General features: G+C 42.7%; 1 protein-coding gene and 1 pseudogene across 1 annotated transcript in view; one reads left to right on the top strand and one right to left on the bottom strand.

The window, feature by feature from the left end:
* Positions 1 to 16,023, top strand: part of pou2f2b (POU class 2 homeobox 2b) — a 74,988-nt gene that overhangs the window by 54,788 nt on the left and 4,177 nt on the right. Inside the window, exons 2-15 of the mRNA XM_061819720.1 lie at positions 1,781 to 1,846; positions 2,384 to 2,418; positions 4,989 to 5,045; positions 6,175 to 6,294; positions 7,322 to 7,705; positions 9,118 to 9,223; positions 9,308 to 9,399; positions 10,909 to 11,061; positions 11,135 to 11,276; positions 11,364 to 11,512; positions 12,198 to 12,395; positions 12,996 to 13,213; positions 14,617 to 14,685; positions 15,942 to 16,015. Coding sequence (XP_061675704.1) covers positions 1,781 to 1,846; positions 2,384 to 2,418; positions 4,989 to 5,045; positions 6,175 to 6,294; positions 7,322 to 7,705; positions 9,118 to 9,223; positions 9,308 to 9,399; positions 10,909 to 11,061; positions 11,135 to 11,276; positions 11,364 to 11,512; positions 12,198 to 12,395; positions 12,996 to 13,213; positions 14,617 to 14,685; positions 15,942 to 16,015 — 1,863 coding nt within the window. The remainder of the gene's footprint in view (positions 1 to 1,780; positions 1,847 to 2,383; positions 2,419 to 4,988; positions 5,046 to 6,174; positions 6,295 to 7,321; positions 7,706 to 9,117; positions 9,224 to 9,307; positions 9,400 to 10,908; positions 11,062 to 11,134; positions 11,277 to 11,363; positions 11,513 to 12,197; positions 12,396 to 12,995; positions 13,214 to 14,616; positions 14,686 to 15,941; positions 16,016 to 16,023) is intronic.
* LOC133501592 (5S ribosomal RNA) lies at positions 2,739 to 2,857 on the bottom strand (annotated as a pseudogene).

Genomic DNA, 16,023 nt, shown 5'->3' with positions numbered 1-16,023 from the left:
CAATTTAGAGTGTCCAATTAATGTTGCTTGTTTTTGGGATGTGAGAGGAAACCGGAGGCACAGGGAGAACATGAAAACTCCACACACGCGGGGCTGGGATTTGAATTTCGGTTCTCAGAACTGTGAGGCAGAGTAGCTAGCCAGTCGTCCACCATGCTGTCTAACTAAATGATACACAAATTATTACATTTTTACTGAATAAAAAATGCTTATGTCTCTGTTGCTTTTGTAGATGAAATCAATTTACATTTTGTTTTTGTTTTGAATTTACTAATAATCTTGTGTATCTATCACATTGCTCTAAAGCTAAAAACAAGCGACTGTCAGAAAAGGATCCTTAAACACTTGAAGAGTTCGGTCGAAAAAGTAGACGTATCCATTTTTGTTGTTTCTGTAGATTATTTGATTTATATAGAAGAAAGTCTCGTCTAATAATAAATATAAAGCAATACATGTGAATTTAAAAAAACAGTTTTAATATTGCTGTACAGAAATGTTTTAATTCACTTTTGTTGTTTTAAGTTTGGCGGTACGGGAGCTCAGCTGGTAAAGCATTGGCCTCACAGTTCTGAGGACCCGGATTCATTCCTGGCCCCGCCTGTGCGGAGTTTGCATGTTCTCCCTGTGCCTGCGTGGGTTTGCTCCCACATCCCAAAAACATGCAACATTAATTGGACACTCTAAATTGCCCCTAGGTGTGATCTTGAGTGCGGCTGTTTGTCTCTATGAGCCCTACGATTGGCTGGCAACCAGTTCAGGATGAACCCCGCCTCCTGCCCGTTGACAGTTGGGATAGGCTCCCCCACTCCCCAAGACCCTCGTGAGGATAAGTGGCAAAGAAAACGGATGGATGGTTGGAAGTTTTTTGATATGATATAACTTAATTTCCCTGAAGCAACCGTTAAAGTTTTTTTAACCTCGCACCCATCCACTCTCTCTCTCTCTCTCTCTCTCTCTCTCTCTCTCTCTCACACACACACTAGATCTCATCTGTATATTTTTGTCTGTCTATCCAACTATGTACTGTATCTCTTTCCATCCATCCATCTACAGTATATCCCTCTTATCTTTTTAGCTATCAATGTTTTAGAACAAAACAAGCAAGTGATTTCATGTCAAGATCACCATCTGCCTCACCGCTGCTTCAAAAAACAAAAGTGTATGGCTGAAAGAGCTGGCTGGGGGGTTTTAGCATCTTTATTATGCAGGTGGCCCGATATAATTAGTTGGTCGTTGGGCAGATTTGCATGTTTTCACAAAAGGGAAGTGTGTGTGTGTGTCTGTGCGTGTGTGTGTGTGTGTGTGTGTGTGTGTGTGTGTGTGTGTGTGTGTGTGCGTGCGTGTGCTCTCAAACAACTGCAACACAAGCTCATCATGCTGTTTGTTGGTGAAGAAAGAGTGATGAAAGTACTCCAGAAAGTACTCAATCAGTAAATAACTACAAAATATGTACAGTTTCAACCACAAAGCCACGGCAACATTTAGAGCGTAAACAACTCGGGTTAAATTTAGCCTGAGTTCGGCCCACACTCTTAATTGGAAAGTATGAATGAATGATACCAAGTAGGCCCAGGTCGACTTGGTATCATGAAAGAGTCACCCACGCTTGGTATACAGTGAACGTTTGCGGTGTTGTTGGGGTTGGCGTCGGGGCGTGGGGGGTACTCTCTGATAGTACTCTTACCCTGCACAACAAGGCTTCTGTTTCTTCCTCGTCATGTCATCAACAAACGCTATGTGTGGTATAGATTTTAAGATGTCCGTGTGTCTGTGTGTGCAGATATCAGGATGTCAAGGCCAGCTGAACTCGAGAAACTAGCGGCTGACTCGCCGCTGGAGAGCACAGGTGAGAGGGACGACGGCTGCTGACAATGCCGAGTGACATTAAGAGCTGGCCAACAGTAAAAGTATGGAAAATGGGTTCACAGCCATCTTGAGTTCCACGTACTAGTATGCTCTTTGCATACTAGTATTGACATTTCTGCCTGCTAGTAAGCTGTTACTAGTGAGGCAAAACTGTGCACTAGTTGCTGCTAGTACTACTTGCAAAGTCCGAAATGTCAACTACTAGAATCTTGTTTTGTCACGAGTTGCATTACAGCAATATAGCATTAAATTATCGTAGTAGTAGTAAGCCAATGTTTAGCATTTGTAGTAATTATTGTGTTTGCAGTTATGTTTGGTAAACAAGAACGATTGCCTCACTCGTAACATTTGTCCCCCATTATTCTCTTTCATAACTCTAAGACACCAGTAGGATTTTTTTTTTTTTTTTTAGTTTCGACTCTTCAGCTGCTTCACAATGCTGAGTTTCTCCCACCACTGTTGACAGAGCTCGATATGTTGTATCTTGCTCCTCACGTCTTTTCGTCTTTCCATGCAGATTCAGAACTGAATGGATCTGACTCTAATCACCAGGTACGTCCAACCCTCCCTCCATTTATCCATCCATCACGGGGGTCGCAACGAGGTCAGCCGGATCGTGTCATCGCTGACTTTGGAGCGAGGGGCAGGGTACACCCCTGGACTGGTTCCCAGACAATTGCAGGGCACATATAAACAAACAACCTTTTTCACACTCGCATTTGGACCAATTTACTTGAGCGATGCTACTTCTTTTCCTTTCGGATTGTCCGATTAGGGGTCGCCACAGCGTGTCAACACAGATGAACGCATATTTGTTTGGCACAGTTTTAACCTTCCTGACGCAACCCCTCTGCATTTTAGCCAGGGAGAGACGCTTACAGCACCTGGTATTCCCAGGCGTTCTCCCATTCAAGTACTAACCAGGGCCAAACCGGCTTAGCTTCCGATATCTGACAAGATCAGGTGTTCTCAGGGTAGCGTGGCTGCAAGCTACCAGTTTATTTGACATTAAGAAGAAAAAGAAAATAGATGAACCTTTTTTGGTGTGTTGTACAGGTTGAAGGTCACAATTGTGGACTTAGTGTATCTTGGTCTGAGTTTATTATATATTTTTTTCATTTTGCCTTTGTTTAAGCAGGTCGGTTTTGTTGAGTCACATCACAAGGATTTATTTTTTTCAATGGAAGTCTGATTTAGACAGCAAAATATATCATTCAAAGCATGCCATTTAAACAGTGTGTTTGTATAATCACTGTATGTGACCCTACAAATGAATGTAACAGATGAGAAGAGCAGGTGAATGATAAACAATCCTTATTTAAGCTGCCAACATTTTTTAAATAAAATATCTAGGTTGTATACGTACAAAATGGGATTTTATTCTAGTGTGTCGAACCTGTTGACGTGTCTGTTCAGGTAGTTTGCGTTAACAAACGCTGCCACCTACAAGCTGTGTGTGGTATAAAACATTTATTACAGATTGTTGACTTGATGTTGTACTGAGCAGTCTGGACAGATTGATTTTTCATCATGTTTTTTTTAAGCTACATTTCCTGATTGATTGATACTTTTCCTCTTTTCTGTTACTGAGAGCTTCTGTAATTGCATCACAAATCCAAATCCATAAACAAAAAAAGCATATTTGTGGAGTTCATCCTTTATTCTTCAATTCCTCCGTCCATGCATACTTGATTTGTATTTAATTGGGGTGCAGTAGTGCAGTGGATGAGTAGTTGGCTCATCTGCTTCACAGTTCAGAGGTTCCGGGTTCCAATCTCATCTCTGGCCTTCCTTTGTGGTGTTTGCATGTTCTGCTCATCTGTGCGTGGATCTTCTCCAGGAACTCAATGGATGTTAGGTTCATTAGGGCCTCTAAATAGTCCTGAGGTGAGGAATAGTTGTTTGTCAATATTTGGGCTGCATGATTATATTGTTTGAGCATCATCATTGCGATGTATGTGTGCAGGGTCTGCTGCGATGTTGGTGTACTGTCATATATAGTCAATAAACTTTAATATTAAAAAGTGACCAGTGCAGGGACGTGTTTGGGCATGCTATTAAGGTTAGGACCTACTGTATGTTACTGTAAATTCTAACACTTCAATCGACACACGGAGCAGCCCTAAGTGTTGTGTGCTTATCTCCATGTATCATAACTGTGAAAGAGAACATGGAAAACAATTAACACCCACTGAATTTCCTATTTCACACTTCAGAATGAAACTAGGATGTTAGGCTGCGGCTGCGTGGGTGTGTGAGGTGCATTCAAGGACGCTGCGTAAATGGGAGATAATCTGTTCTTTGCTACTTCTACAATGCAGTACTTAATTATACAAATTAGTTTCTATGAAAATGAATATTTATTTCAGGTTGCTTTAGTCAAAACACTGTCCAATCCCACAGTGATAATATGGAATTTAGTATGTTTTGTGACATAAGAGGGGATAAACTGAAATATTTTGTTCGATATCCAAAACTGCGAGGAATGGAAAAGTTATCAGTGTCCTTTTACTTCGATTCCTGTCATACTGTTGGCTGTTTTTGTTTGCACATTAAAGTCAAAAGTCCTGTTTTGTTTTAATTCCTCGTTAAAAAATAAATAAATAAATAAAAAGTATATATATAGCTACCTATTAGTATAGACTTTCATCTTTTTAATTAAAAACTATGAAGTGAAGTACTTCATTTGGGAACGATGAAATGAATTTTGAACTAGTTCACGTAGAAAATGAACTCTCCTGACACTGATTCTGTATTACGTCATACTGCAATCTCGTATGTTTAAAAAAAAAAAGGTTTTATGTGCCTGTGATTGACTGGCGACCAGTCTGCGGCGTACCCTTCCTCTCACCCAACGTCATCTGAAATCGGCTCCTCCGCACACGTGAGCGGAATGAGAATAAGCACTGAAGAAAACGGAGGGATTACACCATATCAATTTGGATTTGAATTCCCTCCAATCTGCCAAAATGCATGAATTCTAACATCTCCAGCCAAAACCTTTGAGTCAAACCAAAATGATTGTCGCATTTCCTTTTATGTGTTTGCCCTCCTTTGAAAGGGGGGGGGCTCACTTCTTCAATCAATCCTTCAATACTGTCCTTTTTTCTCTCTTCATCAAGGCTCAGTCAATGAAGGTCAACCCCTTTTCCCTTTCACCGAGCCTCAGCAGCAACAAGGTGAGTGATTTTTGCCAGTGTGCATGCGTGTGCATGCGTGTGCGTGCGTGCGTGCGTGCGTGTGCGTGCGTGCGTGCGTGCGTGTGTGTGTGTGCACGCGGGTTTGCGTGTCCTCATGTTTCCTCATCTTTTGTGTCTTCATGTCACCCAGAAAAGTCTCTCAATTGCTCCTTTTGTGTCCCTCCCGTATGTAAACAAGCAAGCGAGGACGGCGGCATCCCCCGCATTTCCCAGAATGCCTAAATAAAGCGATAGTGCTCCAACCCACAACATTTGCATACGCTGCGAAGAAATGCAAATGGATGCGCTGGAAGTGTTTGGTCTTTACCTGTCTTGGGAAGGACACCATTGCTTTTGTGCAAGTGAAAAGAAGATGGCTGCTGCCATTATGTCCTGTAACATGACCAAATCAAAAACTTGTGACACAGGTCAATCGTGGTTCACAATGGGTTGGTGGGAAAATATTTTTGAAAAAATTGTTTATACATTTGGAGTTCAAGAGATAAACTTCGATATATAGTGTGCCAATATATTTGTACCGGTCTGTAATTCATGATTTTTCTAAATAATAGGTTGGTCTTTATTTTTTTTCAATTATTGACAAATTCATGGACATTTGTTTCCTTCTCTTTTTTCCAAAATGTTGCTTGATTTCAAATTGCAGCAAATGCATGAATATAAATGGATTAGGATTCAGATACCGTTTTGATCCATAATATGTCAGAAAATAGTCAACATTTTCTTAAATTAAAAGGAGATGTTTGCAAACGTTTTATTTTGAGTAAACACAAACGAGTCTGCTACTAATGCTAGAGAAATCAAAGAATATTTAATGTTGAGAGTGAAATTCCAAGTATTTGGACAAGTTTGACTTTAGTGGTCTCCAAACTATTAATCATCTGAGTAATTCCTTCTTGATTCTTAATCAATTACTTGTCTTTTATCCCCAAACTTAATGATTTGACAAAGGTAATTCAAATTAAGTTGTTCATTTTTTTACTGACTGTACTCAATAAAAATAGGTCTTGTCCACGTGGTTGCTATGGCGCCCAAAATGACCCTTCTGATGCCAATGTGGCAAGCAGTTCTTTCCTATTCATGATTGCACATTTGTACTTCTTCCATTTAGAATAAGATGGAAGAATGTGGCGAGATGTCCCCGGCGCTTCTCTCCTCTCACGGCCCGTCCGCCTCCCAGGCGGCACTTCAACACACACAACTCATGCTGACCGGCACCCAGCTGGCAGGGGTGAGACGTCGTCTACCCCCCCCCCCCACCCCCATCACTGTACAGTATGAGGGTGCACTATGTCCTTCACTAACAAATCCACTAGAAATCTTAAATACTGATTAAGGATCAGGCAACAGGTGAATTATTGCCATGTACATCCATCGTTCACTTGTTTTCATTTTATTCCCTACATAATAATGAATTTCTGAGGTGATTGTGTGCATTAAATATTGTAACATGATAACTTGGACCAGACCTAAATGGATATTTTTTTTTTTTTAGGTCGATGCAGATTACGATATTGGGCAGACAAAAATTCTGACAACCAATCAATCGATTGAAGATTACAGGCAAATATTGAACTGTTACAATACTTTGCCCTTAAGCAAGATCAAAAGTGAAGTAACTGGCAAAGCCTTCATGCTTGATGCCCTTTAATATTTAATTCCATTTCTTCATTGTTTTCTTCGCCATGAAGTGATGACAAATTAAAACAGGGATGCCTTTCTCGTGTCAAAACGGCTCATCGTTACCAGAATCGCATTTTAAATATGTGATGTACAGCGAAAGAGCTGAACTGACACTTGGAGGCAATCTTTTTCTTATTTGGTTTTCAAAGGTTTCCTCTCAAGAAATGTTTTTTGTCCACGGTCACACAAACAATGAGACTCACCCAAAATGTTCTCCTGGTTGCCCTTCTTGTTGTTTTATGTGTGTGTTTTATACTGTTCCCCATCTCTTACTGGTGATGGTGGGAGTTCAGGATTTTCCTGCAAGGGCTGCATCATCCTCAGGAGCTTCTGCGTTATCAACATGGCACAATAATCTCCCATTGCTGGTGTAAATGTTGTCTATATTACCCCACGGAGGGTATAAATTATTCTCACCATATATTTGAAGGGAATGACAAACTTACGATGGATTGGATGGGGAGTGATTCCGAACACACACTCACACTCGCACTCTCTTGGGCTGACTCTTTGCTTTTGCTTTGGCTTGCGACTTCTTATTAACACTTGCTTTCCCGCCTCGGCGCCACTCCCAGCTGACGGCTCTGTTGCCAGCGCAGCAGCAGCTTCTGTTGCAGCAGGCCCAGGCTCAGCTTCTGGCCGCCGCCGTGCAGCAGTCCAGCGCCGCTCACGCCGCCCATGCCGCCCACGCAGCCGCCCAGGCCAATCAGCAAGCTCAGGCGGCGGCGGCGGCCGTGGCAGCCAATCATCACGCCCAGAAGCAGCAGCAGCAGCAACATATACAGCAGCAGCAGCAGCAGCAGCAGCAGCAGCAGCAACAACAGCAGCAACAGCAGGCGGCGCAAACAGGCCAGCAGGGTCAGGGACAGAGCACACAGGAACACACTGCCCAAAGCGTCCCTGCCCCACCTCCTCCACCCCAGCTTGCCCTCTCTCAGCCAATCCAGCTCACCGCCCAGGTACTGGCAGCCAATCGGAGCAGTCGAGGGCCTACGGAGTGAGCCTTCAACCGTGGTTCTCAAACTGGTTCACAAGCCCTAACAACAAATGTTGTATCATTTTTAGAAGGTACATAGATTGAAGCCCCACCTATGCACAGATTTACAAATTTTTCTTCCTCCCTTCAAAGATCAGCTTTTTGCATTTTCTTGTGCTCTTTCTGCAATGGCCCAAAATGCCAGAAGATGGCGCTAAAGCCCTTGACTAATGGTAAAGTAGAAATTTGTGTCATGGAAGTATGTTGAAGTGATACATCTTGACTCTTAGATTGCAGTATGTTGAGGCGGAGGTAGGTTCAGCAGACAGTACGGAGGGTCTTCCCTATATTTTTGCGGTGCTGCGTTGCTATGAAAAAGGAGAATGGAGGTCTTGAAAATTGCTATTTTTACTGGTTGCATGGGAATCATGCCCGCAGTCTTAACTTGCATTCTTTACAAAATCGGGAAATCTACAAAGCCATTTATTTTAAGACTTATTTAACATGAGTTTTAAATTATATCAAGATATTTGAGGCTCATACTGTAGTTTGTGAGGCATTAAATGTTTCAGTTGTTTATTCAGGCCGTGTCATTTGTGAGCTTGAGCTTTTTATAGCCACTTACTAAATTAAATACACATGAAACTCTCTGTAACCTCTTTCGCGAACAACCCAGGCTAAACGTAGGTCCTCCTCCTCTCACTCGGGTCAAACGACAGTGCAGAGTCCAAAGTAAACATGGTAAAGCAGCCATTAGATATTATGGTGCACACAATTGGAATATGTTGCCACCAGAGATGATGTCAGCGCCAAGTATAAATGTGCTTTTTGGAGAACATCCACTTTGAAATAGTTCTTGCTCTGCACGATGTTATAATTGTATTTATTTTTCTCTTTGTTTTAAATTTTTATGACCAGTTTTTTTTTTCAATTCTATTTGTCATGTAAAGCACATTGAGTTACGTCTTATGTCAACTATCCTCCATTGCTTTCCTTGACCCGAGTTATAATTTTACAATTAGTCTGTGCTTTGGCACCATCTTGTGGCATTTTAGGGTGCCGCAGAAAGTGCACAAAAATATGATGAGAGCGCCGAATAAGTGAGTTTTCCAAGAGTTTAAGGTCCACGGGGGAAAAAAATCAAAATTGAGGGTTCACTGTTCCAAAGTTAAAATGTTAAAAATATAATGTATAAATAATTCCCACAGCTTTTAGGTTTGGTCGTTAATTGGCACGAGGAATATGAAGCGCTCCTCGGGGAAACAGTTTGAGAACCCCAGATTTTTGTATTCCCGTTTTCACCTAGCATACCCACACCCCTCCCTGTTCTGCCCATACACACACCTCTGCTGTTCTTTTATTGTGTCACATGGTCTTGGTTCTGGTCTTCATCAGGACATCCAGCAGTTGCTGCAGCTTCAGCAACTGGTTCTGGTTCCCGGCCATTCGCTCCCATCGCCTGCACAGTTCCTCCTCTCCCAAGCGCAGCAGGGCCAGCAAGGTAGTGTGACTGGGGGGGGGGGGGGGGGGGTGTAAATTTTTTGGGGGAAGAGTTTCATTGTTTAAATTCCATTTTTGATTTCAGGACTCATATCGACACCAAATCTTATTTCACTACCTCAACCAAACCAAGGGAGTCTCCTGTCTGCTCAGAGTACAATGGGTCTGTCGGCACAGGTAGGAGAAAGAATCCTTGTTAGGCAAGGAAGCATTTTTGGTTATGAGGTTGGGGGGGTCAACATGGTTTGTGACGGGCAGTACAAATCAGTAAGTGTTCAGTCAGTCGTGTCAAGTGGATTCTTGATGAATGGCGTAATGATTCAATTGAGGCAAAGTGGAGTGAACTGCTTGGCAGCAATCAACAGGCGCTGCTTTCTGAACAAAATGACACCAAAACAGGAAATAGGCGATCAGAACATTTCCAGAGCTTCTCCCTTACCATAATAAAAATACAAATCTATGCATGGTTTTAGCATCATTTCTCATATATAGTGTGCACTCATATGTAATAAACGCCCCCAAAGTTGACCTCAACCATTAGGAAAGCCCTTCTACCCGTATATATTGCATTTTTGCCCATTTTACCCATAACCCTACACATGAGAAATTACGGTAATTAAAGAGAATGGATGGATGGACGGATAAAAGTCAGCCTTCCTGGTGAACACGGTAATTGACTTCTAAAGTCGTCAATGGTAGTGAATAATCACCAAATGCCCATCATATGTGATGTAGGTTTAATGCAATTATTGTATTGCGTTAATTTGCTTATTTCAGTACAATCAATGCACTAAAAATGATCTATTTTTCTTGCATTCAACTTGTGAAGTAAAATATCTCTATATGTGATGCATTTTTAAATCTTTTGTCATAGTATATTACATTTTATAATGTTTAAGTAAAATGGGTGTAATACAAATACACATTATTGCTTATTTCTTATTCGCTTCATAAAATAAATATTAAGTCCATCAGTGTGTAATGCATTTTCAACTAAAATTATTATTCATTTCATTATGCTGTCATAATTTAAGAATCTTATGTGTTAATTTATACATCATAAAATAAACAAAACCTCTGAAATGGGAATTTTTAAGAATGTGAATAATTTTTTTTTGTATTATGTTAATTATATGAAAATATCACTTGTTTTTGTTGATTATATAGTCCTTCCTTTGAGCTTGTCCCTTCCGGGGTCGCCGCAGCGTATCAACGCATATATATGTTTGGCACAATTTTTACACCAGATGCCCTTCCTGACGCAACGCCTTCTCAGGGTGTGGAGGCCCCCAGTGGGATACGAACCCACAACCCCTGGTTTACCAAACCAGTGCTCTAACCACTGAGCTCCGGGGCTGTTGGTCATATAGTATCCAGATTAAATCATTTACAAACGTTGACATTAGATGAAATTAAGTGATGTGATGAGGAAATCCACCTCACAGTTGTGAGGTTTGTCTTTCGAATCCATTTTCCTTCCACATTGCGCAAAAATCACCAGTCTTTGGCTTGTTCCTCGTTGTAAATGCAAAAGGTTGTTTGTTTTTTTTTGTCCGCATGTGCCCTCCGATTGGCTGGCGACCAGTCCAGGGTGGAGCCAGCCCCTCGCCTGAAATAAGATGGCATAGGCTCCACAAACCTTTTCTGTGGCGCTTGTTTTTTTTTAATGGGGGTGTATTGTTGCAGCGAGACAAGAGCATGGAAGTGAGTGGCGGGGGTGGCGGGCTGAGCGCGGTGCCCCCCGTGCCCTCTCACCCCGAGGAGCCCAGCGACCTGGAGGAGCTGGAGCAGTTCGCCCGGACTTTCAAACAGAGACGCATAAAACTGGGCTTCACGCAGGTGAGGACACCGCCACGCCCGTCCATGTTACTTTGCCGTGTTTTGTGCCGAGCCAACGCGGCGATCCGTGCAGGGAGACGTCGGCCTGGCCATGGGGAAGCTGTACGGCAACGACTTCAGCCAGACCACCATCTCCCGCTTTGAGGCCCTCAACCTGAGCTTCAAGAACATGTGCAAGCTCAAACCGCTGCTGGAGAAGTGGCTCAACGATGCAGGTTCGACCCTCGGCCTCTTTCGTTGAAATGCTGATATGATCGATGGATGGATTGTGACTGCGGCTTGGTGACTTGGCCGCATTCCAGAGACCATGTCCATAGACAGCACCCTCCCCAGCCCCAGCTCGCTGTCGTCACCCTCGCTGGGCTTTGACGGCATGCCAGGCCGCCGCAGGAAGAAGAGAACCAGCATTGAGACCAATGTACGCGTTGCCCTGGAGCGTGCGTTTTTGACGGTAAGACATGGGCCTCAGTTCAGTGTGCACAACTTCCATTTTACTAACACAGTATTTGAATATTAAATATTCTCTTCCTGTACATTTACATTTCCGAGTTACTCCCAAAATTTTTGCCCGTTTTATTTTTCTGTAGTTGATTAAACATTTTGTAAATTCTGAACGAAGGTTTTTTTTTTGGGTGGGGTGAGGGGACAATTTTTTTTTTTATTTTAATAAAATGTCGATTGAATAGTATTGATTTAATTTCTTCAGAATTACATGCAAATGCTAATTCAAACAAATGTGATTGGATTTTTTAATTTTTTGGTGTCAGGGTTGCAAGTCACGATGATTTAAAAAAATGGATTGATCTATCAATACATTTTTTGATCAATGAATCTGCTTTTAAAAACAAGTTTTATTCACATCCCTTCCATTAACGGGACAATATTTCAAATTGTACAAACAGATTGATTATAATTCTGTTACTGGTCTGTCGTACCATCACTCAGAAAACTGCCAAAAATGTTGCTCATTTTCCAAAGTATAAGCAGATTTTTGCAAATGTCTTATTTTAATTCAACAAAGATAGAAATGTTCTCTTTTATATCTTTTCAAATATGTAGTTCTATTTATTATTTTTTTTTTTTTTCATTTATGCTCTGCTGCTTTCCACCACTTTAATGGCTTGGCGTCATTGCAGAACCAGAAGCCTACCTCAGAAGAGATCCTGCTGATCGCCGAGCAACTCAACATGGAGAAGGAGGTGATCCGGGTGTGGTTCTGCAACCGCCGACAGAAGGAGAAGCGCATCAACCCCAGCAGCTCCACCCCTCCCCTGCCCAGCCAGCCTACCAGCGCGCCACCCGCCCCCAAGCCCCCCTGCTACAGCTCCCACATGGTGCGTCACTTGCCATCTTTGACCTTTGACCTTCAAAATCTATACAATAACCCCCCCCGCAACACTGTACTGAAGTTCACTTCCGACTATTGTTACATTTTTCATGTCGTGTTAGTGTACAGCAGGGATTCTCAATATTTTGGGGTCCAGGCACTCCTTAAAGGGAAGGACCCCATAATAATACCAACAGCAATACATTGGAACAGACATATATTTTGTCAGAATCAAAAGTTGTAATCCGACGAAAATTAAGATTGTCGCGATGTTGTTGAAGTCAAAGTTTAATGAGGGAAGAGGCGCATTTGGTGATTCTGGTGATCATTTGGTGATTTTTGATTTCTTATTATTGCATTTTTATGGCCCTGTAGCTCAGTGGTTCGAGCATTGGTTGGGTAAACCAGGGATTGTGGGTTCATATCCCACTGGGGTCTCCACTCCCTTAGAAGGGTTGCGTCAGGAAGGGCATCTGGTGTAAAAAATTGTGCCAGACAAATATGTGCGTTCATCTGAGATGACACGCTGTGGCGACCCCGAAAGGGACAAGCCGAAAGAAACTTATTATTGCATTTTTATGTGTCAATTCCGTCCTCTCTATGGCAGGTGAGCAGCCGTCTGACGCCGGGGGTGACCAGTCTCAGCAGCACAACGGCAACCGGCATGTCCCCCATCTGCCCCCTGACCTCCAGCCTGGGCTCCAGCCTCACCTCCAGCTCTGCCCCGTCCCCGGTGACACCTCCTCCTGCTCCCCCCGCTGCCCCTCCACGCAGCACGGCCAGCCCGGCCACCCCCAGTCACAGTACACTCAATCTCAACACAGGGTAAGATCTTTGCGAACTGTCGTCCCTTGCTTCATGTCTTGTGGCTTCATAGATTTTTATGTCATACACACCATATTTTGTATTGTATCACAATATTTTGCAGACTTGATTACATCATGAATGCCAATTTTAAAATACTGTTGTATAATATAAAATATTTATATATTTGTAAAGTATAAGAAGTTTTGTTATTTTGTCAGTTTGCCGCAAACAGGTCATGTAGCCCTTCATAGTCTCCAAATTTTTGGTGACCCTGCTGAGCTACGCTCTCATTTGCTGACTCCGATGTCACTCAACAAGCCAGGCCTTCACCAGTACTGTAGAACATGGGGATGGCGACCCCAAGTGGCCAAAAATATTATCTGTATCTCACTTGCATCATATTTTGGTGTCGTGGACAAAGATCCATCCATTTTCCAAAGCACTTAACCTCACAAGGGTTTCGGGAGTGCTGGAGCCCCACAACTACACCCTAAGATGGTCGCCAGATATTCACAGGGCACATAGACACCGTCACTGAGTGGGAACTGAACCCACGCCACGCGTACCAAAGTCAGGCAAGCATACCATTCCACCATCAGTGACTGCACCAAAGATTTAAAATCATAATAAATAAAAACCGGCGGCACAGTGGTCTCGGGTTCAATCCTGCCTGTGTGGAGTTTGCGTGGTTTTTCTCCAGGCACTCCAGTTTCCTCCCACATCCCAAAAACATGCAACATGAATTGGATACTCTGAATTGCCCCTTGGTGTGATTGTGAGTGCAAGTGTTTGTCTCGATGTGCCCTGCGATTGGCTAGCAAACAGTTCAGGGTGTACCCCGTCTCCTGCCCATTGACAGCTGGGATAGGCTCCAGCACTCCCGCAACCCTTGTGAGGATAAGCGGGAAAGAAAATGGATGGATGCATAAAAAATATATTTTCAGTAATTAGCGGACTCACAAGGGTGGTCTGAAATGTAACCCCTTCCACTCAAACCAACAATAAAAAAAAAAATCTAATTCCAATATTTCTGTGTGACCTTTGGCATTTAAATCCATTAGAAAAATTAACAGGCTTTCTTTGATCCAATGGATTTTTTTTGCTAAACCAGAATTGAACCTGTATCAATGCAGGTGTCTGGGTAAAGCTATGCGGGTGTCCACATAGTAGTTACAATCAATTAAAAAAAAAAATAATTCAGTAGCCTTACTATTCTCTGAAGGCACGAAATTAATCCCAATTAGTAGAGACTGTGGATAAAGCTTTGCCATTGGGCAGTTATTGGAATACACCAAAAATGAGGCCGTTGTCTGGTGCAACAGAAAGTCACGGAACAGATTGAATTTGTAAGTCAAAGTAGTAGCACAGAAGCAATTCTTTCTCAAGCTTGTGTCCGTCTTTGTTTGTGTCTGTGTTCCCAGCGTGTGGCGTATGGGTAAAAAGAACGGCGACATGTCAAGCTGCATGAGCGACTTCGCTACAAACTTGAGGTGAAACAGCACACATGAAGGGCTGCACGCAAAGCGCAAAACAAAGAGGCTGTTCTTGTGAGGTTGCAATAGGCTTTTCTACAAAATCACCTTTTTTCTTTTTGCGACTAGACACCCCTAACCTCATGAAATGATTGCAAAATGTAGTCTTTGGTGGCAGGTGATGAAAAGTTATCTTTGGGTTAGCTGTAGGGATTAGTGCAGGTTGTACTTTTAACCTTTAATACGGTTTCCTGCTAAATTCTCACAAGAAAACATTGACCTGTTACAGCTTTGACAGAAAATGCTCTTTACGCCTTTTTTTTTTTACACACACCCAAATGTCTATTTTCACCTGTTTGATTGGATGTGCAGCGGAAACTCTCAAGTTAAGTTTACTTATTTATTTTCTTAATTCCGGAACGTTCCTCTGTTCTATTTGTCCATATTTAGGACGCAACATCCCAGATGATTATTTGTGGGCACAGGGCATATATAAGCAATTTGAATCAGGCCAAGTATTTAACAACGCACAAGGAATTCGTCTCCGGCAAGTCGGTGCCACCCCGCCAGTGCGACATTCATGTTGAGTACATAGAAGAAGAGTGAGCAAACAAACAAACAAGAACAATAAACATTCAATTGATAGGAAACTATTCCTGTAGACTGCATACCATAATTCCCGGCCTACAGAGCGCACCTGGTTATAAGCCTCACCCAGTACATTTGTAGAGGAAATACCATTTGGTACATACATGGGCCGCAGCCGTGTAAAAGTGCCCACACTGAAACTGACAGTGAAACACGAGATCTTTACAAAGAAAGACGGTAACCAGAGAGTTTAACGCTAGCACCGCCACGCTAATGCTCACACTAGCGCCACCGCGCTAGCAGGGCCAGTTAAAAAAAACAGGGCCGGACCGGTAAAAGTCACTTTCTCGGCACATATATTCCTCCGGCCTCACTCTTACCTTTTCCGCTCAAGTGGCCCCTTGCGGCCGTTAGAAAAATTGCACAAATTAGCCGCATAAACCGCAGGGTTGAAAGCGCGTGAAAAAAGTCGCGGTTTATAGGCCGGAAATTACGGTAATTTAACTGACCCCGAGCTTTGCTGAAATATTTTTCTGATCGAGACTCCCCTGTATATGGTGCTTTTCTTTTGGAAGCTGCTGAACTTGCTTTTTATTTCCTCCTTTTCTCCTCTGCTTGTCTGTATGTATGCATTTTGTGTATTCTGCTGCTGCTACGTGTGTGTGCGCGTGTGTGTGACACAACAGGAATACTGTGATGGGCGTTAACACGGGGATGAACCAAGCCCTCCTCGGTAACAATCCCCTGGCCACTATACAAGGTGTGTGT

Source organism: Syngnathoides biaculeatus, chromosome 5 (genome assembly GCF_019802595.1).
Source record: "Syngnathoides biaculeatus isolate LvHL_M chromosome 5, ASM1980259v1, whole genome shotgun sequence".
NCBI classification, from domain to species: domain Eukaryota; kingdom Metazoa; phylum Chordata; class Actinopteri; order Syngnathiformes; family Syngnathidae; genus Syngnathoides; species Syngnathoides biaculeatus.
Note: the sequence above shows the minus strand (reverse complement) of the source record. Positions and strands in the feature narration are given on the sequence as shown.